Source organism: Trematomus bernacchii, unplaced genomic scaffold (assembly GCF_902827165.1).
Source record: "Trematomus bernacchii unplaced genomic scaffold, fTreBer1.1, whole genome shotgun sequence".
NCBI classification, from domain to species: Eukaryota; Metazoa; Chordata; class Actinopteri; order Perciformes; family Nototheniidae; genus Trematomus; species Trematomus bernacchii.
Genome location: NW_022987654.1, coordinates 2,824,918 through 2,849,470, shown reverse-complemented (window position 1 = coordinate 2,849,470; position 24,553 = coordinate 2,824,918). Strand labels below are relative to the sequence as shown.

The window sequence follows — 24,553 nt, the reverse complement described above, 5'->3', positions numbered from 1 at the left end:
GGATGATTGAGTCTCTCCTGCTGATAAACAGCCACAAATTCCCTAGAATCACGATATTAATGACAGCTTATAATAATCACTTAGGGTCAACAACATGTCAAAATAAAGGATGAATCTCCAGCCTTGATTTGGGTTGTAAAGGTCATTAAGAGGAAGATACACGTGTTTATTTAAAAAAAATGCATTGAAGCTGTTGCACATGAAATAACTTGGAATTTGGATACATTTAATTATTCTGTACATCTTGAATCAAGGGCATACAATTCTCACTTCAAACCAGAAAAAGTGTCTGATATCTGGAGTTTTGAACATCAATAAAAACACTTTTTAATGCGAATACAGTACACTTTAATACTATGAAAACACATTTGTATACTGTAACCTTTTCAGTAAAAAGAGTCTAAACTTTTGTGGACAATTTAAAAGATGTCCATTCAAGAGACAATTGTAATCTGTATACAAACATAATGTAAAATCCAGAAGGGTACTTTGGCAAAGCAGAAATACACCTATAGAAAAATCCCTTCCAAAATGTTATAGGTTTTTCCTCAGCCTATGCTACAAGCGGCCATCAAGTTTCGTTAACATTTGGGCAGTAGATTTATCATCATCCTGCTGCCAGTAAAAAACTAAAAACATAACTTCTTTGGCTGAGGTAATAATAAACTGTTCAACCACAACCACCATGCAACTAACATTTCTAAAAAGGCACAGAGAAAGTTTAGCTAAACAGCAAAACTATTGATTTATTTGAGATTTTAGTATTATATACCATGATATAGTACCATCATCATAAAAAATCTTGTGGACGACAATGTTTTTCAGACTCAAGGTAGGTGTGTCGGAGCCACCGAGCCTTTCTTCAGATTGAGAAAGTTCCTTTTCTTTTTTCTTTTAGGAGCCTCTACAATGTCACATGGTTCAGACGGGTCCCTGAACACAAACAGCCTCTCTCCTGTAGCGTGGACACCCAGCACTGAGCTGGCAGACGCTGGCATCATGTATTCCTCTGTTGTGCTTTGTAATGTTTCTTTTTCAGTGTCATTTAGCGGCTTACTAACTGTGTTTTCAGTCACGGTTGATTTATCAATTGGACGTTGTGCTTTAGTAGGACTGTCCTCCTTTCCTTCCTCTCCAACCAGCAGTGGTGTAACATCTCTTGGAGCCAGGAGAGGAGATCTGGGGAGCAGTTTTTCCATCAAACTTGGCCTCTTTTCCAGGAGTCTGTGAACATTTGGAGGACAAAGGAGCTGTTGTGAGTGGGAGTGTTGAAGTGCTTACCTCATGCATGTGGTCACTGCAGCACAGCCATGTAACTGAGCGAAGGCACATGATACATCAATAAAGGATATTTTATGATGTGGCTGATCACTGAACTAAAAAATGAGTCCTAATGATGTTGTTAAATAAAGTCTTTATATAACAGCTGGTAGCCAAACACAGAAATGTGTTGAACTCACCTCTCTCTTTCCACAGTGCAGCTTGGCATAGTTGGCATATTTTTATGCACCACTTCTTCCCTCAGTTTGACAGGAAGAACTCTGTTCACCCCCCCGGCACACCTGGTCAAGAAGTCATCAATATATTATAAAACCCGTAACTGCGATACGATCTCTGCAGACAATGTTCGGCTTTGATAAGAAATTCTCATACGGTGTAATAACTTCTTATTGGTTTGGAGACTGAGCTCTGTGATCTTTTCCATTAAATTAAAAGATTACATATTTTATCTCTTTCATAGTAGGGTACATCATGTGAAGCTTGTCAAATTATTTAATAAGCACGGATAATTCCAACTGTAAAGTGTCACAAGGCCATTCTTCATTAGAGGATTTAATATTGCAGATTGAATCCAAAAAGAGGTAAACAGCGAATCATAATGCATTAGCATTTCTGTGAAAGTCTAGTAGTTGCTGTAAAAGTACAGCATCTATCACCTGATTACAATGCTCATTAAAGCAACATTGATAAGTACATTTTTAGTCATCAATCGAGCTAATAGAGGACAATCCAATGATTGTATCGTTATGGTGTTTGACTAGATATTAAACAGATGCTGCAGACAAACATCTGAAAGCACTGACACATTTTAAATGATTGTGATGGGTCATTTGGGAGTTATTACTTTTATGTAAATAATTTGCTTGGTAAAGTTAAACAAGTACGGCCATAGCAAGACAGATATGCCAGCCATTTGAATGGGGGAGCTTATTGGGGATAGATGTTGAGTCAAAGGCAATAAAAAAGGGAGAAGGACTTGTTTCTGCAGAAACAGACACATAACTGTTTCCCTGTTTCCCATTAGCATGATTTAAAACAGTTGTAAAGAACCATTAAACTCTATGCTGCCAACAAAAAGCAGATACAAAAGAGCTGAAAAGAAAAGACAACCACATGTTTCGCCTATTGTTCATCCTCTTGTCCTTTGGCCAGACCACTCCGATCATCATGCATGAGACATTATTCATCAGAAAAGTAATCCAAACGCAGCGGGGGCCGACATGAGTGACCCAGTGAATCAGGAAGACAGTTATATTGAATGATGAGTTTAATCCTTTATCTCAACAATGTTGGATCAGAGAAAGTTGATCAGTTTGCACATAGGTTTCACATTTGAAACAACACTTAGAGATGGGTTGGTTTCGGTCAGCTGTGTTTAAACGCTGCTTTTATTTCATAACTGACTTCACCCACAAACTTTTTTCTAAACCACAGAATTGGAATCTCTGAGACTATGATTGTGTACTTATGGAAAAGGGGTATTCACTATTGTTGGAACTATTTAATTCAATTTATTCTATTATTTTTCCCTGTAAAAAGGAGGGGGGAGAAAACACATCATGGAGTAGTGCAAGCTTTACACACATTAGTTTGTGACTAAACTCTGTTTGCAAGCCGAGTAGAGCCAGAAAGATCTTTGTCTGATGCTGGGTAATCTTTATTCTATCTTAGATCTCCCTCACTCCTCCCACCTCCCTTGCAGTCATGATGGCCCCCAAGATAACCAAAAAAGGGATTTATTCTTCTCATATCCTGCCTAACTTTAGTGGATCATAACATACTGGGAAAGAAATTAATGGGCCGATGCTTCGGTTCAAAATGAGACCACACTTTTGTATGGATGTCAGATTTTGAGCAATCAAAGGCCAAAATGCATCCCTTCAAAAGACTAGATTGGGCTTGTTTTTTAGCCTAGCCCATTGCAGGAAATGCCTTTTGCTTCAGAAGCAGTTTGTTGATCACTTTGGCTGGTTAAAAGTAGTGAGAAGTCAGACAACGACAATATAAAACAGCTAATAAAATAGTTTAAAAACAATTGTGGATCACAGTTATAAATAAGCCCATAAAATATTTTAGGCCCCAGTAATATCCAAGATGTGTGGTGGACAGACACACACACATTTCATGCACACGATCAACACAACTTCTCCCCTGAGGCTTAAGATAACTATCAACTATCATCAGTGGCGGCGCCAGGGTATGGCTGGGGTAGGCTACAGCCATACCAAGAAATGGCTTAGCCCCACCTTAGCCCCACCATGAAAAATGATGTTAAAGTAAGCAAAATAAAGTCCGCCAACTCGCGCGGAGTAAATTGCACAGACAGCAGTTAGTAAGATTGATTTCAGTAGCCACTTGTCTGAAAATACCGAAGACTATAAACGGTTTTGAAAACTTTTGTCACGTCGTGATCGTCTTCTCAATAAAACATCTTTGATAATGTCTTCTGGCCAATCAGAATCACGATAACGGCGTGGTGTTGTTGCAGGAAGTCCCGACGGAGAATACTTTTGCTGTAGTACATCTGGCTACATCGATACAACATTACGTGTTGATAGAAATCAACACGTAATGAAATAAGACCCCACGGTTTGATGATTGATAGGTGTGTGGGCTGTCTTTCATTTTGACACACAGAACAATGGGGGCTATCCACCCTTATCCACAATGTAAAGTAATTCACACAGCCTCTTCCCTCTTCTCTCTGTGAGGAGCAGCAGGTTCAGCTTTCAGAACAAAGTAACACAAAACTAAAATGGCATTCATTTTTTTAAATGTGTAGTAATAGATTTATTTATTTTTCTTCTCAAGAGAGTACCAGAATGTGTATTTTATGTTAGTATTTAAAAAAATCTCCTGGGGGAGAAGCCCCCCAGACCCCCCTGCAGGGGTTGGGTTTTCAGCATGTCAACTCTTTCACCTGTGGGGAAATTGCAGGAATGGCTCCAGGTTGCCCTTTTTATTTACTACAAGACAAATATGCCTTTTTATAATTTCATACAGTTCAATTTGGATTGAGACAGGGAAATAATCTAAACCTCACGCGTGGCGTTTCACTGTCAAGGGGGGCGATATACAGTAGCGTGTATGTAATTACATTGCAAATACTGACTACTGCCCCACCACTGTATGGGTTAGCCCTACCATAGATTACCCAACAAAAATACTCTGGAGCCGCCACTGACTATCATTCACATCTCATAAGTCAAACACATTAACCCTGGTTGACCCTGCACAATATAAATGAGCAGAATGTTTGCCAGTAGACAGATCCTTGACCTGTTCCTTACCCCGAGTGTTCCTGCTCTGCAGAAGATGAGCCCGGGTGCTGTTTGGGGCAGAGGGCGTCGGTGATGGAGAGGAGTTCGCTCTCAGGCAGGGTGGGCAGGAGGAGGCGCAGGGCCTCCAGGAGAACCTCCGCAGACACCTGACTCTGCCGAACCAGCCCCGACGCAAACTCCAGATCCTGAGAGGAAGAGGAGCACGGCACAGAGCCACATTAAATACACTTTCCCCTCTCCTTCCTTTGACCTGCACACAGAAGTTAGTGTATCCCTGTGTTTTTCCATGCTGTGGAAAAAGAAAATGTAACAAATAAATTCAGACCTGATCACAGTTTGCATAAAGTCTCCTGAGCTCCATTTGCTCTTTTAAATCTTCCATGGCTTGGTTGTTGCCAGTCATTTCCTGCAATCTGAAATCACCAGAGAGTTTCAACACTGAGAATTAACCGCCTGTGTCAACCCACGAAATTCCTTATTTCTCTTGAGATAACTCTGACATGACAGCTCACCTCTCAGCCAACAGCGCAAGGACCTGATCGCTTTTGTACAGCGCCCCCTGGAGGATGAACGTCATCCTGCAATCCCGCTGCACTTTAAACATTCTCTCCTCCTCACTTTCCCCGTCTCCCTCATCAGGGTCTTCTCTCTGCGTTGGGACTCTGGAGGGAGACATTTGCAGGCCGTCCAGCACCTTTACTTCCTTTTGAAGCTGCTGTTCTGCTTCTTCCAGGCCCTGTAGCAAGGGTCAAATTACACTAATTAAGGTCTATAATGAGAACGTTACAGTCTCAGAATTACACATTCATTTGAACCCTTTTACATCTCCATGAGCATCCCACCCAAGATGCAATGCTACACCACAGAGGTTGACTTACCATGCAGTGGTTGTTTATACTCTGGGCCATGTCTTGTCTCTCCAGGCTCTTCCTGTCTCTGAGCTGCTGTATCAGCAGGCTGTGCAGAGTGAGCATTGCTCTGGAGGTTTCCAGGACCTTGGTCCTCCGCTCAGCCTTCTGGTAGTGGATGGTAGCCATCTGCATCGCCAAGCTGTCGCCCTGAGAGCGCAGGTCATTCTCTCTCTCTTTACGCATCTCCTCCGTCACCTGGCAAAATGAGAATGAATGTATTTCAGTCATCCGTTATAAACTTATCACCCACCTTGTGTGCAGGATAGGCATATAGGATCAACACAGATTGTCATTAACTTGAAGGAACAGATTTGCTGCTACCAATTATCTTAGGGTTTATTATTGTTTAAAGCCAAGTCGTTTATTTTAGGTGACATTAGGCAGAAATACTAGAAAAAGTGACTGATTAACCTCCTCTTGGAGACTAATCAGATACATTTTGAAGGCATTTTTTATCATCTGTTCTACAAATGGAGATGTGTTTGCAAGTCCCTTCAGACGGTAAAAGCCTGATTAAACTGCTGAATATACTAATTCAGAAGTTTCTATTTCTACAGCCATCACTACAAAGCAACCCAAAAAGAAAGATGGCTTTATACTTGTCAAAAGAATAAATCTGACATGAAAAGGTTTCTAATAATTTAGCGTCCTGCTAACCGTGACCAAAGATTTGCGACCAATATTGTAGCTAGCTAGAGCCTCTTATCACAGCATGTTATTCTTCTCATAAAATCGCCTCAATATCAAAGCATCGTGATCACAATCTTGATATGGATGATGTTTAAAATGAATGACTAGTACAGGTTACTGTATAAAGAAAGCGAACTGCCCATACCCTTCAGGTAGGAGGAGCTTAAGAAAGACAGAAAGTTGAGAGAGGAGACCTGCATGATGAATGTTGTATTTCTTTTGGCAGAATTTTTTCCTTTTTACAGGAACTACCCACCCTGGGGTACCTCATTAACTTTAATATGCTGGAATGTTATTATACATTTTCTTGACCAATAATGGCCCCAATAAACTGCCCCCCCCCAGCTGTATTACACCCACCGTTCTCTTCTTTCAGTAACTTACTAGACTTAACAATAACTTATAGTAAAAGGTAATTTCACAGCCTTACCCCATCCATGAGGCCTCTCTCCGTCTCCTTCTCCTTCTCACACAGTTGGATCCTGTCCTCCAGCCTTCTCTGGAAAAGCAGCAGGTCAGAGGTGTCTGTTTTTGGTCTGGCATCGTTGGTTTTCCCCTTGGATTGCATATTTGTCTGCAGAAACCACAATATCCATAAGTTGTTTTGGAACCAAAAATGACTCCAAACATGCCGATATGATGCAATTAGAAATCAAACCACTCTGCGGAGCCCGTATTATTTCAAAATTACAATGCACCCATCCAGCGGCCACACAATTGAGGCTGATGGCAGCGTGGTTTTCACTGGCGGTCGCCATTCTCCATTTCATACGTATTTGAAAACATTAAATGCACCATTATATCCTGCAGCTGCTGTAGTTGACTACATCTGGGCTTTAGAATAGTTTCATGATGAAATGTTAAACAAAGACCATAAGTTAGCACAGAGTAAAATAGGTGGGCATAGAGATGCTTTCCCATGAGAAGGACACATTATAAGAGAATCACATTTTAATCTTTATAATTGAGCTATAATGCTTAATTATAGTGCAAACATATAATCTGTGTATAGTGAAAATGGGGATTTTTTGCTTGTTCTTGTCACAATTTGTGTGTAAAAATAAAATACAAATACACCGTTATAGGGATTTGTGGTTTAGATCAATGTCTCTTTTGTTCCTTTTGTCTAACAATGGCTTTTACTAATATGTTTATCATTTAAAAATGTCAGCGCCAAACTATAAAGGGGAATTTACTTTACAATTTGGACCAAGACTCATACTTAAGATTTTTCACTTCAATAGCATTAGCAGTGTTCCACCAGACATTTCAATCAAATATATTGGATACAATAGCCGCTTTCACACCAAGTACTTTGCGGTACTTAGTGCCCAGCACTTAGTGCCCCTGCACTTATTACCCCAGGGCACTAAGTACCAATCGCGTTCACACCGGAATAAGTTCCCTGAGGGAAGATTACGCAAATGAGCCGCTGACGTCACTTCGTCTTCTTCTGCTTTGGGTTTACTGGCAGGCCGCAAACAACTCAACAAGTCCCCGGCCGGAAGTCCCCGGAGTTGGGGACTGGCTTCAGTAGAAGCCTTCCGAGTAAATCGCCAGAACGCCGATACCTCCTCATCACTCCACCGCTCCCATGTTCTTTTTTGTGTTGCCATAAATTATTCTCTCTCCGTTGGTGCGCGGGGCTAATGCTAATGCTAATAATGCTAATGCCACAAATACAATGGCGGCTTCACAAAACTTTTCAGAGTTTTACGGGGCGTGGTTTGCAATTCGCCCAGCCAATAGAAATTGGTACTTTTTTGGTACCACCTCTCAGGCACTAAAAATTAGGGTAAAAGTTCCCGGCACTAAGTACTCTTTTTGGTGTGAACGCAACATAAGGGGTACTAACGGAACTAAACGGGAAAAGTACTCCGGTGTGAACGCGCCATAGAGCCCTTGTTGATGGAAATACTATACACCAAAAGAAGTGTAGCAAATGTTACATTTTAGTGGCTATTACCAATAGCACTAGCCAAAGTCAGAAACGTTCTAAACCACACACAGGTTTTGGGAACATAACAGCTTCACTCAGATATGTGTGATTGTATGTGTTCACCATTTGTTGCTCGCTCTCCTTTCTCCAAGCTGCTAGAGCGTTGTGAAGTTTGGTTCTGGAGACGGCGTGGGGCAGCACCAGGCAGCGGTCCATCACGGACAGACACTTCTGAAACTCTAGTTTCATCCTGAGCCGGTCATCTTCAGACAGAGTCAGCTGGGACGAACACAAACAACTGGGAGAGAAGGAAATAAGAAGAAGGACCATGAGACAACGTGGTTGTGTTGAGAGGAGGATAACATCATTCCAGTATGGTTTAACTATTGTTTGTTAAAGATGCTATAGCCTGGGACTCAAGATTTGCATTGCCAAAACCATGCTGTAGCTGCTGTGGAAATAGGAATAAAGCCTTTGAATTTGAATCCAGTCTTGTATATTAAACCTTTCGCTGTAGAGATAACCATAATCTGATGTCCTTAAATTGTCTAAAGACTGTCATATTATCCAGAAAGTGCTAATTTATGTCTCCATTCTATATAAACTACTCCCGGAATTCCACAGCCAATAGGAAAACACCCAAATAACTATTTTATTGAGCACTGTAATGCTATCACTGACCTGAAGAAAGCTCTGCAGCGCGCCCGGAGCTCTCTCTGCTCCTGCAGCTCTCTCTCCATGGCTCCCCTCAGAGCCTCCCTGCTGCAGCTGAGGGTGCGCAGCGCTGCCTTTCCTTCCTGGTGTAGCCTCTCCTGGCCCTGGGGGAGCGCGCTCGCACCTGGTCCCTGAGCAGTCCCTGGTCCCGCCGGCTCCGGGTCCAGCTGCAGCAGGGAGCGCTGGGCCCCTGGAGGCAGGAGCGTCAGCAGGGCCTGGGCTGCAGAGGGCTGGATGGCTTTGAGTTCTGTTATGGCACCCTGGATCACACGCATGGTCACCTAGAGAACAGGTTGAGGATCAAGACAGAGAGTACATCAAACTAAGTGGCATGTTCATATGTCTTTCTTTTGTATCTTTCAGTGATAAGGTTGTGAATGTGAAATGTTAAGATTGGCACCTTGCGGATGTCTGCAGCAGCCTCTTCATCCAGGTTGTTGATGAGCTCAGCTAGCTCCAAACTGTGAGCTGTTAGTAAGTTCCTCCAACAGTGCAGGTGCTGAGCTACATCTATCCGTCCCTCCAGACCCTTGGACAGCCCCGACAGGTCATTCTGTCTCTGTTTGTGGACCCGGAGCTGCAGAGAGCAGGGAGCAGGATTAAAGAAAGTATGCAATGAACAGGTTTTGAGGTATCAATACACATTAAAATAGGGTGTTTGCTTAAAAATCCAACAAACGCATGTTCTCCTCACCATGTCAGAGATGAGCTCCCGCCTCTTCTTGATCAGTCCACAGCGCATGGCCCCCGTCTCTTGGCTCAGAGACTCATCCAGTCTCTGCCTCACCATCAGCAGCTCTTTCTGTGTTTTCTCCTGCAGCTGATCGATCTGCTCGGCAGACACGAGGCTCCCTCTGGTGGAGAGACGAAACCATGCCGGGTTAAAAAACACAACCCCAGGGTCCTACCTGCTGCCCTCGCTGCATCTCTCCATTTCCAGTCTATTATCTGTACTATAAATAAAAGCAATAAAATAACCTTCAGTCAAACGTACTCATTAAATGTTGTCTTGCAAGTGTGTACACCAAAATATATTTTCTATTATATACTTTGAAACACAAATATATGCACTTTAGATACAATTCTCAAAATGTACATTAAACTGCAATAAAAGCTAACTTGGCCAGATTTATAATTTAGCTTTGTGAAATGATCATCACTTCTAACCAATATGGGCACCGACCTCCTGATGTGAGTGAACCAGCGGTCCAGGTTGCTGGAGGTGTTGGAGAAGCTGTCAGAAATCAGGCTGTTGAGGCTGTGAAGGCTGTGCACCAAGAACTTCCTCTGTGCGTTGCGTTCAGCGAGCACAAAGCGGTGGTTGGCAAGGACCACATCCAGCATCTCCTCAAGCTGATCCTGAGAAACAAAAAAGAAGTAAGGATATGTCTCATTATGTGTTTTAATTATACGGCTGAAAAGAAGCAAAGAATAAGGAAAATCTAAAATGGCAAAAGTTCTTCACCATGGTTTGTTTGCCATGTTTACAGGAATCAATTTTGAATGTCTAAAGCTCAAACTAAACCAACATAATTATGTCAATCAAAAGGTCAATTCTAATATTTTGAAAAACATTTTGGTTGCTTACTTGACAGGCGAAGTAATCGTGCTGAAGACTCTTGGCCGTGCTCTTCTCCAGCTCCCCCATCCTGGTGGCCTCCTCCAGTTCCTCTGAGAAAATCTTGTGCAGCTCCACTCGGCGCCACTCGATGATCTGCCTCTGGAGCTTCCCCGAGGCTTCCTCATGACGGACCAACAGGATGCGCTGGAGCTGACTCTGACTCAGCTTGTGCAGCTTCTCCAGCAGGACACTGCAGTGGAGGAGCTCCTAGTTACATTACAGAAAGATGTTTACAGTTAATATTTCAACTGATAGGCTCAGAGTAAATTGCTTTTGTTCGAGTAAACTAGAGTGTGATTTTGGTGAGATTAAGACCATCCTGGCCAAAGTTACAGAGGGGCCAAATCCGGCAGCCACAACACCAGCTCTACCAGATTTAGAAAGCCTTTAAGTAACAGTGATGAAAGTTATACACAGGATTCCTTCATATTCAAGAAAATTAAACATGAATGTTATTTCCCTACCAAACTACTTTTGACTCACCTGTTGGTCTGCATGTTGACACAGCAGCTCAGCCTGGTTCTTCTCAGCAGCCTCTCTGCGATGCTCTGCTTCCATTTCTTCCCGGCTCTCCAGGTTACACCGGCCATTCAGAGCTGCCAGGCGGGCCCCTCGCTCCTCCTTCAGCCGGCCCTCCATACCCAGCATCTGTCCGTGGAGCACACTCAGGAGCCTCTGCTGGGCCTGGGCGCTGGTATAGCCCCGGGAGCGCAGGTCGCCCAGCAGGGAGGACATCACGTCCTTGTAGATCTGAATCCGGGTGGCCTCCAGGTTTTTGGTGGCATGCAGCAGCGTGGACATTTCAAGGCTATAACGGGATAAAATGCAGAGTAAACTTTATGGGATTTAAGTGAGATGCATCATTAAAGGCAGAAAACGTTCATTGTATCAGTGGAGCTGATAGGTAAGAAAGACATTAAAAATGTTATATTAGAAAACATCATAATATGTGAGAGAATAACATGTTATTACGATTACTGATTTAGGTGAAAAAGTAGCTTATTGCAAAGCCTTATAAAGCACAAGTACAGTTTCTTCTAAGCAACACCATCACAACTCATTGTAAAAGGCAGGAAATAACTGCATTAATGTAGTTATTTTTTTACTTAATGAATCCAATTTCAACTTACATTTTTTACTTAATGAATAACATAAACTCCCAACATCCGTTTAATACATAATATCCTGTTTTCAAGCAGTGAGTGTCCCATTTCTTTCACTTGCCGATAATGTTGTTCTTTTTAGATCCATTATAGGGTCTCAAGCACAATGAAAAGATGGTAAATTCCCTCCTAGTTTACTCACTTCTCCAAAGCCTGGTACATGTTCTGGGGATCTTCCAGCACCATCGTGTCCACCATCTTGTCTTCAAATGCGGCCTCATCTTTTATGGTCTCACTCATGTTGCAGTGTGCATACTCTGGGACAGAATCACGCCTGTTTCTCTAAAGTAAGATGATATATGCAATATATTAACAAATGACTGACGTAATTCATAAAACTTTAAAAAATGAGCAACATATACTGACGTTAATTTGACAAAACAGTTAACTATAATTAGACATTATGTTGAAAAAGTTGGTCAACGAAACAAATTTGTCAACTAAATAAATCCTTTTAATAGACACATCACAACACCTTTTTGACATTTACAAACACAACAATATAGCATACGTAATTAACAAGGTACTTAGGTTTAATTAGCAGTTATTAGGATTAGAAATAACATTTGTGATACCCTTTGCCGGAGAAGGTTCAGCCTGGATCTGAGGCCGATCAGGTTCATGACCAGAAACCCTAGCGACAGCAGCACCAGCGTGACAAAGAACCCAGCAACAAATCCAGCAAAATGGACCCCATGGTTAAGATACATCTAAAATTGAAAGCAAAAACAGACATCAAATCCATTTAGTAAACACAAATCAGAAAGCAGGAACAAAACATGCAATGCTTGAAGCTGCGGTCAGGTGTGTTTCCAGTTAAGGAGCTTACCCTGTCGGTGGAATTCACTCTCAACGTTAGATTAGCTTTTATTGGACTAACCGTATTGACATCATTCTGTAGATTGAAGAAAACAATAATCGGGTTTAGAAGAGAGAAAATGTACAGGAGTGATAGACAGTTGCTGACATGGTGAAATTAAACAGTTGGGGGATTGCTTTTTGTGTTGGAAAGAGCAGAAACAAGTAGAAGATAAAAAATACCTGTGAGGCGTTGGTAAAGGTGAGAGAAGCTGGAAGGTCCAGGACTTCAGTCTTACGACTCCTTATGTGAGCGGTATAGTTGAAAAAAACTTTGGATCCAGCTAAAGTTCAAATCAATCTTATGTTATGTATTGTGGAAGCAGAAAATTCAAATATTTTACATTTTTAAAAAGGTCAAATCAATACAATCATCTTTCAAAAGAAATTGACTCCAAGACATACCAGACAGTGAATCAATGGAAAACTCCTGGTAGCCTATTACCACCACCCTGCCTTCAGATTTTAGGGGTACTATTCCAGAGATGGAGTCCTGAATAGCCACCTGAGACAGGTTGGTGCCACCCACGTTGTGAATCAGCAGGCAGAAAGTCAGCTGAGGAGGGTCAGTGTCCGGCTGCAGCTGGGGGACACATGATCAAGCAGGGAGAGTGACTGAACAGTCTTCAACATGTTTATGTGCAGTTTAAAATTGGTCCAATATTTGGGAATTAAATGCTGATAGTAGAAAGGGCTGGATTAAACAATTGTGTGACGTACCTGTGCACACTTGTGAAACTTGACCTCAGATGAGGATGGAGGTGCCACACTCTGAATCTGCGGAAACATTCAACACAAGGTATGATTAGTTTCTCCCAACATAATAATTTTTCTTCGTGTCATGTAAAGTAAAGTTACAAAATATGTGAATGATGTAATATTAAGCAATGATGTCAGTTTGTCTGGTATGTGTATGCATTTCATAAATTCTTATTTTTAAACAGTCAGAACCCAATATGAGAAAAAGCAAAAACAAAGGGAAGAAATTACTGATGGACAACTGACTTGTTCAGTAACAAAATAATACACATTACAGGTTTGACATCAAACTGAAATACATGAACAATGACTGAAGGGATGCAAGCACCTGGTAGAAACACACCTGAGGCAGAGTGAGGCCCGGGTTATATCTGGTGAGTGTGCTTCTGCGGTTCCTGAGGGGCAAGATCTTTGACAGGTAGGAGAGTGGCATGTAAAGAGGCCGTCCCCATAGACCAGAGGACGCTGAAGAAGAGAGCGGCCCCTCTGCAGAAGACACCAAGCGTCCATTGATTTCCATTGCATCTGTCAGGTTAAATATTGGGGGTTTGAACATCCAGTTACAAAGGCTAACATTTAAAATAAATCAGTAAAAGCAGCTACGTACATACAGTAAATTCATACATAGTAAACAAAGGTTTTTTATCTAATAGATAACTACATGTTCAACCTATACGTAGCTATTATGGACCTAACTCTATTTTTTATTTAGCCTTTATTTATACAGGTAAAATCTCATTGAGACACAGGGTCTAATTCTCAAGAGAGACCTGATCAGTGGTAACAATACCACACAAAGTTACAGACAGGACACTAAACACAGAGGCAACAATAAAAAAAAACATCTATGTGAACAGCATTAGAGAAACACAGGCCAGATGTACCGACTAATGACGTTTACACTTATACACATTTTGTTTTCACCGTATTTTAGATGAATAGAATTGCGAGAAAGAAACAAACCATCCATCCTAAGCAATGTCTGCTCTGCTGATTTCCCTCCGGGGTCATGTTGCATCACATGGATACAGGAGAGGCTCTGACAATGGATAAGGGGCATTCAGTTTTGTGGATTTAATATGCAACATGTTTATTAACATATGAATGACAGCGTAATGACATGCATGGACAAGTGTACCCCTCAAAGCAACATCTGTTATAGGGCTGATTACATAATGGCAACTGAATCAACATATTGATTGCTAAATTAAGGTTAAGGGACACAATAATACAGTGGTGTAAAGTAACTAACTAAGTACAGAAATATTTCAATTTTCTGCAACTTTGTGCTTCTACCCCATTAGAATTCAGTGGTAAATAGTGTCCTTTTACTACATCTTTTTAATACGTTTAGTTACTTTGCAGATTTTGATTAATGAGAAATATAAACAACACTTAAATAAGACTTTAGTTACACCTGGAGCAACTCTGCAGTATACAAAACATTTAAGGTTAGTGGCACCTTTACCAGCTTTGATAAACACATTAATGAATCAATAATTATAGTAAAAAAACATATAATATATTCATCTGAAATGGGCCAATTTGCATAATGAGTACTTAAAGTATATTTTGATGCCACTACTTTTGTACTTTTACTTGAGTAACATTTTGAATGCAGGACTTTTACTTGAGTAACATTTTGAATGCAGGACTTTTACTTGTAACAGAGTATTCATGTAGAAACAACATCTACAGTCGATTAAAGAGGTACAATCCTAATGAAAATCAGATAATAAATATATATATTTCAATATGATAGTGTCACAATAAAGCCACTTACCTCCCATTTGTCAGAGAAAGGAGGGGGTAGTTGTGTTGTGATCCATGATCCCTCCTGAGATGTATTGTACCCTACAAGCTGATGTCTGGCACTGTAACCCAAAACATTCTCACGCCGGGTTACATCGTGACACCAAGGAGAGAATAGAGAAGGTGGACACAAACACACAACTTGGATATTCAGAACAAATGACCATATCGTGATCCTCTTCACGGTTAAGTGTCCCTGAAGCATTCGTAAGTCGGTGTGCCACTCTCCCCAAGGAGAGCCGCTAGCTAGCTAGCTGGCTGGGTGTCTGGATGTTGCCCCTGATAAAATCCGCGATGCAAACATTTCCACCGTTTTTTCTTGAGAAACATCAGTTGTAGCAGCTCGTCTAACTATCATTAACATCTCACTTGTGTGCGAATACTTCAGGAGATACTATGAAAGCTGTTAAATAGTTACACAACAATAGGTCCATATTAGGCGTTGCTGCACAACTTCGGAAAACATTTCCTAAATTTCGGAAAAAGCGGATAACTTCTAAAGCCCCGTTAATAACAACGTACACAGATGTGTTTCCGGTTAAGGCTTTCCAAAATAAAACAACGTAGGCTAGCCCGTGGGGAGACTGAAACTTTCAACAACTAAAATATAGAAATAAATCTGCCAAGAAACCACACCTAAACGCCGTGAGTATTAATAGTATCAAACTGTATTTGCGTAAGGGCTTTTTCTACCAAAAGCCATTATTATGCTTTTATGTTGAAGGCTAATTTATCTTTTTCCGGCCAAATGTGAGCTAGCTCTCCTGTCCTCCTGCCGCAGCTCTGTCCTTCTCTTAAAATCTCCGTGTTACCCATTGGCCAACATTTAAGTTTGTCTTTAGGGGAAATAAGTTCTACTGGAAGAAGTTGTACCAAATTGTAGGTTGTATTTGTTTCAAAATCGAAATCCTTTAAAAGACGTGTAAAACTTATTTGAGCAAGAAACTTCGGCGTGAACAGCAAGATGCTACTTTCTTCGAGATGAGTTGATAACGTTAGCTGGGTGAAGTGGACAACATGCTAACAAACATTACATTAGTTTTCCCTGTTTGATGAGAAATGACAGAGCAGAACGTGATAACGGAATGCAGCATGAATGTGTTGGTCAGTTTCGCAGAGTCGCTGCACATCTACACAGGACTGTTAACTGTGGCGACAGTGTGTGGAGGGCTTTCGGGAATATTAGCTGCTGCTCTGTTATATGTCTTCTGCCTGAAGCCCTTGCTGTTGACGAGACAAGTAATCAAATGCACTACACACCCAGTCTTTTTATTTACCAGGTATCATCTATACATCATATTACGCCCTTGAACGTAACATATTGTCGTGTATCATCCCATTAGGGTCACAATGCAAGGCGGCTGCTTGAACCTGATGATGGAGAATTAGAAAACAACCAAAGTGACTGTATCAGCAACAGCAGGAAAGAGGCTCCAAGTGGCACCACAAAGGAAAAAGTACTATTCCCTGTTCAACTGTTACTTTGCATAGCTGTACACTCCTAGTTACATGAAATATAAACTGCTAAATGGATGTAACATACCTGAACATGACTGCCATATGTTATGTAATGTGTGGCACAGGACTCTGTTAATGCTTATTTCAGGGTTACCAATTTGTGATGCTTAACAATGAACTTCCCACTTACAGTATATGTCTGTTTACTTTTTGTCCAGGAAAAGAAACAGCCACCCGTGAGGAGTGATGTGGCTGCATTTGCATCAAGAGCAAAGGTGGTTTATCCCATCAATCAAAAATACAGAGTAAGTCTATCATAAATGATGACATACACTTTCTGCTCGTTACACAAAGTAATGAACTTTTTATTTTGTGTGCACAAATAACTGTATAAGTTGTATTGTGACTTTAGTATACTAAATTATATTAAATCAAGAAAGCAAAATGTGTGCTGTTCAAAAGAAATGGTAGCATAAGAGTAGGTAGTAAACTGTAAAGTAATCCAATGTTAAGTAAGGTAGAAACAATTGTGTTGCAATTTAGTTTGTGTATTGTACTTAAACACTTACCTGCAAGCTTTCACTGGATCTGTCAGCCTTTAGCAGATGGAGCGTCTAATCCATCATTGCATGAGCACTCCAAGTTGCCAGCAATGCCTAACGACGACTCATCCTCCTCCACTGACGGAGACTCTCTGAGCCAAGAGCAGGACAACGACGACAACAGCAGTCAGTTTATCTCCTCCTCGCTCGTCCCCAAGAGTCTGCAGAACCAGAGCTTCATCAGGGTCTCTCACTACCCTCAGACACTGACACAACTAGGGTAGGAACCAGGAGTCTTAAAATGTTAAACCTCAACTGTAAATCTTAGTTTGCACAAACCAAAGTTGGCTGTATGTGAGGATATTTATTTGTTATCTCTACAGTTTTGAAGGCAGGATCAGCCTTTACTGTTTGGCCCTGCAGGATATACAACAACAGTGCTCCCAGCTTCAGGAAGAAAAATGTCTTGTGAGTTTTTTTCATCTTGGCTTAATAAAATAGTTAAAAAGATAGTAGTTATATTTTTAACTTGATTCAGTATAGTTAACTAATGATATATGCATATTTCTTTAAATAGGCAAAAGTTAAAAGGGCAGACATGGTTGTTAAATTTCCCTTGTTTCTTTTATCCTGCAAATAGATGTTTCTTCAAATGCTGAAAGTAATGTTCAGCAGTCGCTTTCCAAAAGACAAAAATGATGCTGAATTCTCCAAGAATATTCTTCAAATGCAAGAAAAGGTACAGTCAAATCAAATGTATCGTACACATCCATACACACACACTAAAATACTTTCTTTTGTAGATACACCATCAAAAATATTGTTATCTGTCATTTCAGGAACTGAATGAGCTAAAGAAACAGTTGCCAAAAGGCCACAATGACAGTGAGAAAGATAACGATGCTCCCTGTACTTTGGAGGAAATAGAGAGAGCCCAAAAAGATCTTCTTGAACGTGGCCTGCAAGTGGTAAAAGCAAAGAGATAGTCTGGTAAACCACCTTTATTTACAATGACTGTTCTGATAGGAAAACTAATGTCCGTGTCTCTTTACAGTCCAGAGGTTTCAGCAGACAGGTGGAGGACTTGGGCCAGCATCTGCTGAAGAAGACCAGCATTTTCTCTCCAGATGAAGCACAGGAAGTGATTCTCTCTCTCATCAAGACTCTTCTGTTAGTAGAGAACCACCTGATGAACACACAAGAAGCGGATCTCAATGTAATGCAATACGAGCTATTGATTGGCACAGCATTCATTCTGCTTCTCATCCTCATATGAGGAACATAATATACTAATGGGAAAGTTGCTTTCCACTTCTCTTAGAGGATCCAGCAGAAGTTGATGTGGTGGGAGGAGCTGGCGGGGCTTATTCAATCCCAACCTGCCTTGCTGAAGAGGGAAGTGTCTCTGAGGCAGGGCTTGATAGCAACAACACTGGAGCAGCTGACGAGCGATGACATGTTGAGCTTTAGCCACATGGAAAAGATCCTTTCAGAGGTTCAGGCCACTCTGACCGAAGGCCTTCAACAGTGCACTGAGGGTAAGATGCAAGTAAACATTGTTTCAGTGTCATCGAAACAAATTCACTGCAAGGTACTATCAGGTCAAAAGACAATAGACAGGAGGCATTTCATAGATAGCATATTGTTGGTAAATCAATGTGATGCAAAACTGAAAAAAACACATTTTGTTAGTAATGCACTTGTTCAAATACTGATATGTGACATTTTCTTACAACATACTCAACTAGTTCTGGCAGGTATCAGTGGACAATCTCTAGCCTACTTTTTAAATTAAATGACTCTCTCAAAATAGACCATTTTCTGGGAATCCTCTTTAGCTCCTAAATAAGGCCAGGTTCTTCCAGGACAGCATATAATATCATGCCTATCTTTGCAGCCCAGACTCATGTTTTATCTTCCAACATCACTTATGACATTGTGTTGTTTCTGATATATTGTGCAATAAAATGCAAATAATGCTTACATTAGTTAGGAGAGATACTTTATGTTCTGGATTGATTTTACTCTTCAGTTTTTATGTTTTTTATTATTACTAACGGCAGTTTGACCCTCAAAGTAAAAATGGTAAGTGGAAATATATTTGTTAATATGTACATATTTTAATCATTAGGAAAACCATATGTATTCTTTTTAAACATAAGCATTTAACAACCTTTATAGGAAAATAGGGTTTTCTTTCCACTGTATACAAAATCACAAAATAGGTCCTGGAAGGCATACAAATCACAAATAATTTAACAATATAAACAAGTTTTTGTAATAGTTCATATTGAGTATGTTGTCACTAACAACATCTTTCATATTAAAAGAACAATCTGTTTTAATGAACATTTTATACCAAAGTATTTTAACTGGCTTTATCAACTATAATTGTATCATGTTAAGAGTGCACGAGGAAGACAAAGGAGCTGGTGAATGAGAAGTGCAGCAGAATGGAGTCAAAGAGGAAGAAGCTTTTGAGGAGCCAGATCAAGGAGAAGAGCCGCGCCCTGGAACTGGATCAGCCTCACGCAGACATCCAGCAGCTCACCAAGGTCACAACATTTCCTTCTGATACCTCACTATGTAGATCTGCTTGTAGATCCCACTGATATTTAAATCTGATCCTCAACCTTCCTTCAGGTGTACCTGGAGCTGCTGATGAAACACAGGCAGCAGATTTCTGACTTGGAGCAGCAGCAGGAAAACAGGGTGGCTGAATCGCTCTGTGACTATTGGAAGGTAAAACATCCTGCAGTTTCTTTTTGTGTGCATTCTTTTGTTTACTTGCTTTATTCTAATGTTTGTTTTTGTGTTTTTTTAGAAACTCCGTACCTCCTGGTCCAAAAAGATCGGAGAGCTAGTCAAAGATATTTTTCTCACCTCCGTTGCTACCCAGTCAAACGTGTCAGCTGAGCGCTGCGAGAGGCTGTGGTTGGACCTGGAGCAGGAGCTGGCTGAGCAGCTGCAGCAGGCCGAGACCACTACCAAGCTGCAGCTGGAGGACATGAGGGCTCAGCTGGAGAGAGATGGACAGGTACACATACAGCTTCTCCATCAATGATTATAAGCAGGTTCATTTTTAAACTCTGTCTCTTAGATCTAGGTACAATTCATTATTTTATCTGATAGGGACATCAACTCTGTTTTAGAGTTATAAAAAAAAAGCTTACCTGCATTCGTAGTCCCTAGGCAGATAACAAAAACAGAAACATTAAATGTCAGAATATACAAATCTACATTACACAAGAAGAGAAGACAAATTACATTGTACTACATGTCAAGTTATAAGTGATCACAGTTTTCATTCGCCTTAAGCCATTGTTTGAGATGGTTCCCAAAAGTATAATATGTAGGGCACTCCCTTTTTGCTTGTAATTAGCCATTCTAATATCGACTTTCCTTTACTGCTTTACTGACAGCAGCACAGTTTGTCCATAGTTGGTGTGCACATATATCTTGAGATAATTGCAAAAGTCTAATCCTTCTAGGGGCTTTCCATTGTTTTTAACTGAGCATTTTCTCTGTAGGTGTGGAGTGAGGAGATGGCTTTGGTGCAGGCCTGCCTCAAATATCTGAGTGAGCAACAGATGACCATCCTCAGAGCCATGGTGGCCAGACAGAGCTACACACTCAACAGGTGAGATTGGAAAACCTCTGTCCAAAGTAGTTTTAGAGTATGAAGGTTGTAAAAGAGTTCCTGATGTACTAAAAACAGATGTACAACCCAGCCATATCCACTTATACAATATCGAAATCAATTGTTATGAGATACTCGGAAATAATGCAATGCAATATTCTTCCCAGCTACGTGGGGAGGTTGATAGAGAAGAAACATGAGCACCTGTTGGTGGCGGTGCAGAGGTACTTTGTGGTCAGGCACTTCTGTCTGCACATGCTGAAGGAGATGAGGCTGTCCAAGCTGAAGGCACTGTCTCAGACTGATTTCAGAGCTGTGCTGATGGAAGATCCCAGTAAAAGCCAGTCCTGTGTCAATCCAACCCTCAAGGTGGGAGAAAAAGATGAACACATTCTTTAAGGCACCTCATAACCATTGCAAAATACAGCATGTGTCCATTTATTTATCTAAAGTAATAGATTAACAGCAGATTGAACACATTTGTTGCATCTACCAATCACAGAATAGCAGTGCCAGCCTAGCAGAGAGGCATCTGGGTCCAGAGAGTCAGCTGGTGGGCCACAGCTTCCAGCAGGAGTTCCTGTCTGAACTGGAAACAGGGACAGAGCTTCTACAGAGCCATGCACAGCTGGTGCTAGGCAACGCCCTCAGCCACGCCATCCAACAGATGATGGAGAACTCGCCCTCTGAGGCCTCTCCGAAGCAGGACGATGGCTTGAAGGTAGGGTTCGGGAAATAAATTAGTATAACACTTTATTTACTTTTTTCTGGAGATATGTTTTCAAAGTCAGATATTATTGTCTTACCTGTGTTTATGAAAAAAAAGAGTAACATGTTTTTCCCTCTTAGCGCCACCTGACAGAGACTGCCTCGGAGAGCGTGTATGTGACCAAAGACTCTCTCACTGCACTGGTCCAGAGCTACTATTCCCACCTACAAGACATCATAAAGAAATTACAGCAGGATCAGACAAACATCAACCCAGGTGAGATTAACAATCACAACTCACATACACATGTTTACTTGTGTTAAAAAATGGTTTGATCTTGTTACAGCTGCAACCTTAATCCTTATCTTTTAATAAATGCATGTAGTAGATGCTTCACTCACAGGGAAAATATTTGCAATACAAGATAGAATATTTGGATTGCTTTTCGACTTGTTATATATAACCTTATAACCTACTCAACGTAATTTAAGTAGACAGCAGAAGATACACATTTGAGTAGATCAAAAAGTTACAAATGTGACTGTGTGTTGATTCTGTTTCTTCAGAGGTAAAAGAGCAACAAGAGAGCAGCAGTCAGCTCAGCAGATCCTTGCTGAGGGAGCTGGTGAACTGGGGCAAGAAACCCACCTCTGCTGAGTTTCAACAGAGGTGCAACAACCGCACACAACACTGATCTTCTTCCCTCCACAATTGTGTTACTCTTAAATACATCAGATACAAATACAATTGTTTTCTTGTGTGTCAGGGTTGAACTCCACAAAAGGAAGGTGCTGGAACAGTGTGATCTGGACCAGGAAATGATATATGAGGAACTGAGGCGGAAGAAAGTAGCCCAGGACCAGAACATGGAAAAAATCAAAATGCAGATCATGGTTAAGATGTTTCCTTTTCTTCTGTACTTCCCTGTCGGACATTAGGTTTATGACTTGATTAACGATCTTGCAATCATTGTTTGTAAGCACTTTGTTTTTGTATCCATTAGGATGCAGAAGAGAGCTTTATAAGTGAGCTGGCAGCCTTGGCCCGAGTCTCTCTCCGCAGTCCCGACCCAGAACCCAGCGGGGAAGAGGACAACACTGGTAAGCCCCGTTTTAGCTCAGATAGTTCATATACTGTATATCTCTGTCCTTCATGGTGTCATATCTCAACAGGTTACCAGGGTGCTGCTATATTGGACCTGCTGGCCCTGAACCCAGCCTTAGATCCAGCCTTGAATCCTTCTCTGACCCCAACAGTTGTAGCTCCTGTGAAAACAAAACCAAAGAAGAAAAGAGAACGAGAATCTCATCTCAGCTGAAACCTTAACATTTTACATATTCATATAGTAAATGTCTTGTAAAAAAATGTTGTCTCTTAGCTGGTAATAATGGCACTACTGTTCTGTTGCTACCTTCTTCTGCACGATGACTGGCATTTGTAGTATGTTAGGAAAAAAATAGGCCTATTTTATAAAGGTCAACAAAGTCTGTGGTTTATCTTGAGTAACTGGGTCATGATTCTAGAAATATTTTTGGGGCTTTGAGCACCACAAGGGAAGTGACATTACTAGGTAACTAATACCAACACTTTTTAGATAAATAGCTCTACAGCAGGGGTGCCCACACTTTTTCAGCTTGGGAGCTACTTTTAAAATGACCACGCCCAAATGATCTACCTACATGGTGCTAGTGGATGCTAGTGGACTAAACGGTGGAAAAAATGTGGCGCGCTTACACTAATTGCGCCGCATTTGCGCTTCAGATGAGGAGGTGAGGCCCCCTCATAACTGCATGAACCCGTATGGCACAATACAACTCAGACTGGCTTACCTGTACGTCAATCAAGTGGCAAATGCCATAGTAAGGATGGATGATAGGCTAAACATTTAAAAAAAAAAAAAAAGATTTCAATGCCATGAACTACCTTTGCGATGGACCGGTCGATCGCGATCGACGTATTGGGCACCCCTGCTCTACAGGTTAAAGGGGAAATGTGTATGTTTGGGGTCAACAGTACCTTTTAAGCAAGAGGTATTTGTACCTTATTGAATGTTCAGTCTAATTTGAAATGTTTCTAGAAGTGTGCTTAAAGTATGTTGCTGAAATCGTGTCCATTGGTGGTGTGCACACATGTCAAAAACTATACTGTACTATATTTGTACTCAGTTTATATTCTTGTTTGTACCATGTACCATCAAATAATGCACTAAAATAAAAGTAGATTATCTTTTGAATGCATTATTTATCTTATGTACTTGTTTCCCCGCTGTATACAGAACTCCTATGCTACAGGCCTGCAGTCATACTGTATTGTCTTAAACCTAAATCCACATAACACGGCTCATTCACCTCATTGATTCCCAGTGATTCCTGAGTACATGGGATGATGGATGTGCTTTTTTGTGAGTTGTCAGATAATTTAGAGATGTCCATTCTGATTGTAGTGGAGTGCTACTACTCGCCGATGAAAGCCTTGCCCTTCTCTTGCTCTAATGGAGTTTTAAGTACAAGCCTGTATGGATGATAATGCAGAGTAATGGTGAAAAGTCTGGGGGAGGGTGCTGAGGTCTGGCAGACAGTTCTGTGTGTAGGCAGCAATCTAGCAGACAATTTACCTTAGACCTTATGGCTTGCTGTCAGGTTGGAGTGTCAATTAGCAAACATACATTTTTAATCTGTCCTTTATTGCTATAGGCTCTACTTGCACACTCAACCAATTATCGTTATGGCACCCTGTGGAAATATGCTCCTGGGCCACTCATACACCGGAGTGTCCTGCCAACAGGGTGCTTTCCTTTCTAGGTATCAATCAGAAATGTGGGTACACTGTTGACTTTGGCCAGTGTCATCAGTGATCTGTGTTGAGGGGAACCCGTTTGGATGGGTTTTAATGTCCCTTAGGGGACTGCAAAGACTTGTGGGAAGATGACCTGATTTCTAATTTTCTCCTCTCCTGTCTGAGCTGTGGGCTAGTTTCTGCTACAAACAGAGAAGCCCATGAAAGGAGTGTGAGAGTATGAGCCGCACCGGATCGTTTTGGAATATGGCCTTGCTATTTGCGTAAAACGGGATTTTATTTGTCATTTCTCATGGACGCAGGAGTGACCGTGATTCTCTATATATAGAACCAGGTAAGTGGAAATACTACTATGCTCACCTCTGCTTAAAGCTACACC

General features: G+C 41.1%; 2 protein-coding genes across 3 annotated transcripts; one reads left to right on the top strand and one right to left on the bottom strand.

Moving 5' to 3' along the window:
- Nucleotides 1-127: 127 nt before the first annotated feature.
- On the bottom strand, nucleotides 128-15,509 carry LOC117486560 (limbin-like). Of its 2 annotated transcripts, none has more exons than XM_034135067.1 (23): nucleotides 15,001-15,509; nucleotides 14,181-14,256; nucleotides 13,561-13,742; nucleotides 13,179-13,235; nucleotides 12,864-13,041; nucleotides 12,642-12,742; nucleotides 12,430-12,495; nucleotides 12,176-12,310; nucleotides 11,743-11,882; nucleotides 10,921-11,245; nucleotides 10,405-10,644; nucleotides 10,000-10,175; nucleotides 9,511-9,670; nucleotides 9,217-9,393; nucleotides 8,784-9,097; nucleotides 8,226-8,400; nucleotides 6,594-6,737; nucleotides 5,441-5,668; nucleotides 5,075-5,298; nucleotides 4,888-4,975; nucleotides 4,572-4,747; nucleotides 1,461-1,562; nucleotides 128-1,224 (listed from the first exon to the last, which is right to left on the bottom strand). In XM_034135067.1, the coding sequence occupies exons 1-23, from the start codon at nucleotides 15,232-15,234 to the stop codon at nucleotides 828-830; spliced, it is 4,095 nt and encodes a 1,364-aa protein (XP_033990958.1). In that variant the 5' UTR covers nucleotides 15,235-15,509; the 3' UTR covers nucleotides 128-827. The 2 variants fall into 2 exon arrangements, with proteins under 2 accessions (XP_033990958.1, XP_033990959.1); XM_034135068.1 differs by having other exon boundaries at nucleotides 828-1,224; nucleotides 13,561-13,703.
- Nucleotides 15,510-15,808: 299 nt separating this feature from the next.
- On the top strand, nucleotides 15,809-23,615 carry LOC117486585 (ellis-van Creveld syndrome protein). The gene is made up of 20 exons (XM_034135097.1): nucleotides 15,809-16,268; nucleotides 16,373-16,486; nucleotides 16,706-16,792; nucleotides 17,083-17,309; nucleotides 17,413-17,497; nucleotides 17,670-17,768; nucleotides 17,869-17,997; nucleotides 18,084-18,245; nucleotides 18,351-18,567; nucleotides 19,436-19,584; nucleotides 19,673-19,771; nucleotides 19,854-20,066; nucleotides 20,560-20,669; nucleotides 20,837-21,038; nucleotides 21,172-21,390; nucleotides 21,519-21,654; nucleotides 21,945-22,047; nucleotides 22,145-22,271; nucleotides 22,382-22,478; nucleotides 22,551-23,615. The coding sequence occupies exons 1-20, from the start codon at nucleotides 16,089-16,091 to the stop codon at nucleotides 22,694-22,696; spliced, it is 2,901 nt and encodes a 966-aa protein (XP_033990988.1). The 5' UTR covers nucleotides 15,809-16,088; the 3' UTR covers nucleotides 22,697-23,615.
- The last annotated feature ends 938 nt before the right edge of the window (nucleotides 23,616-24,553 follow it).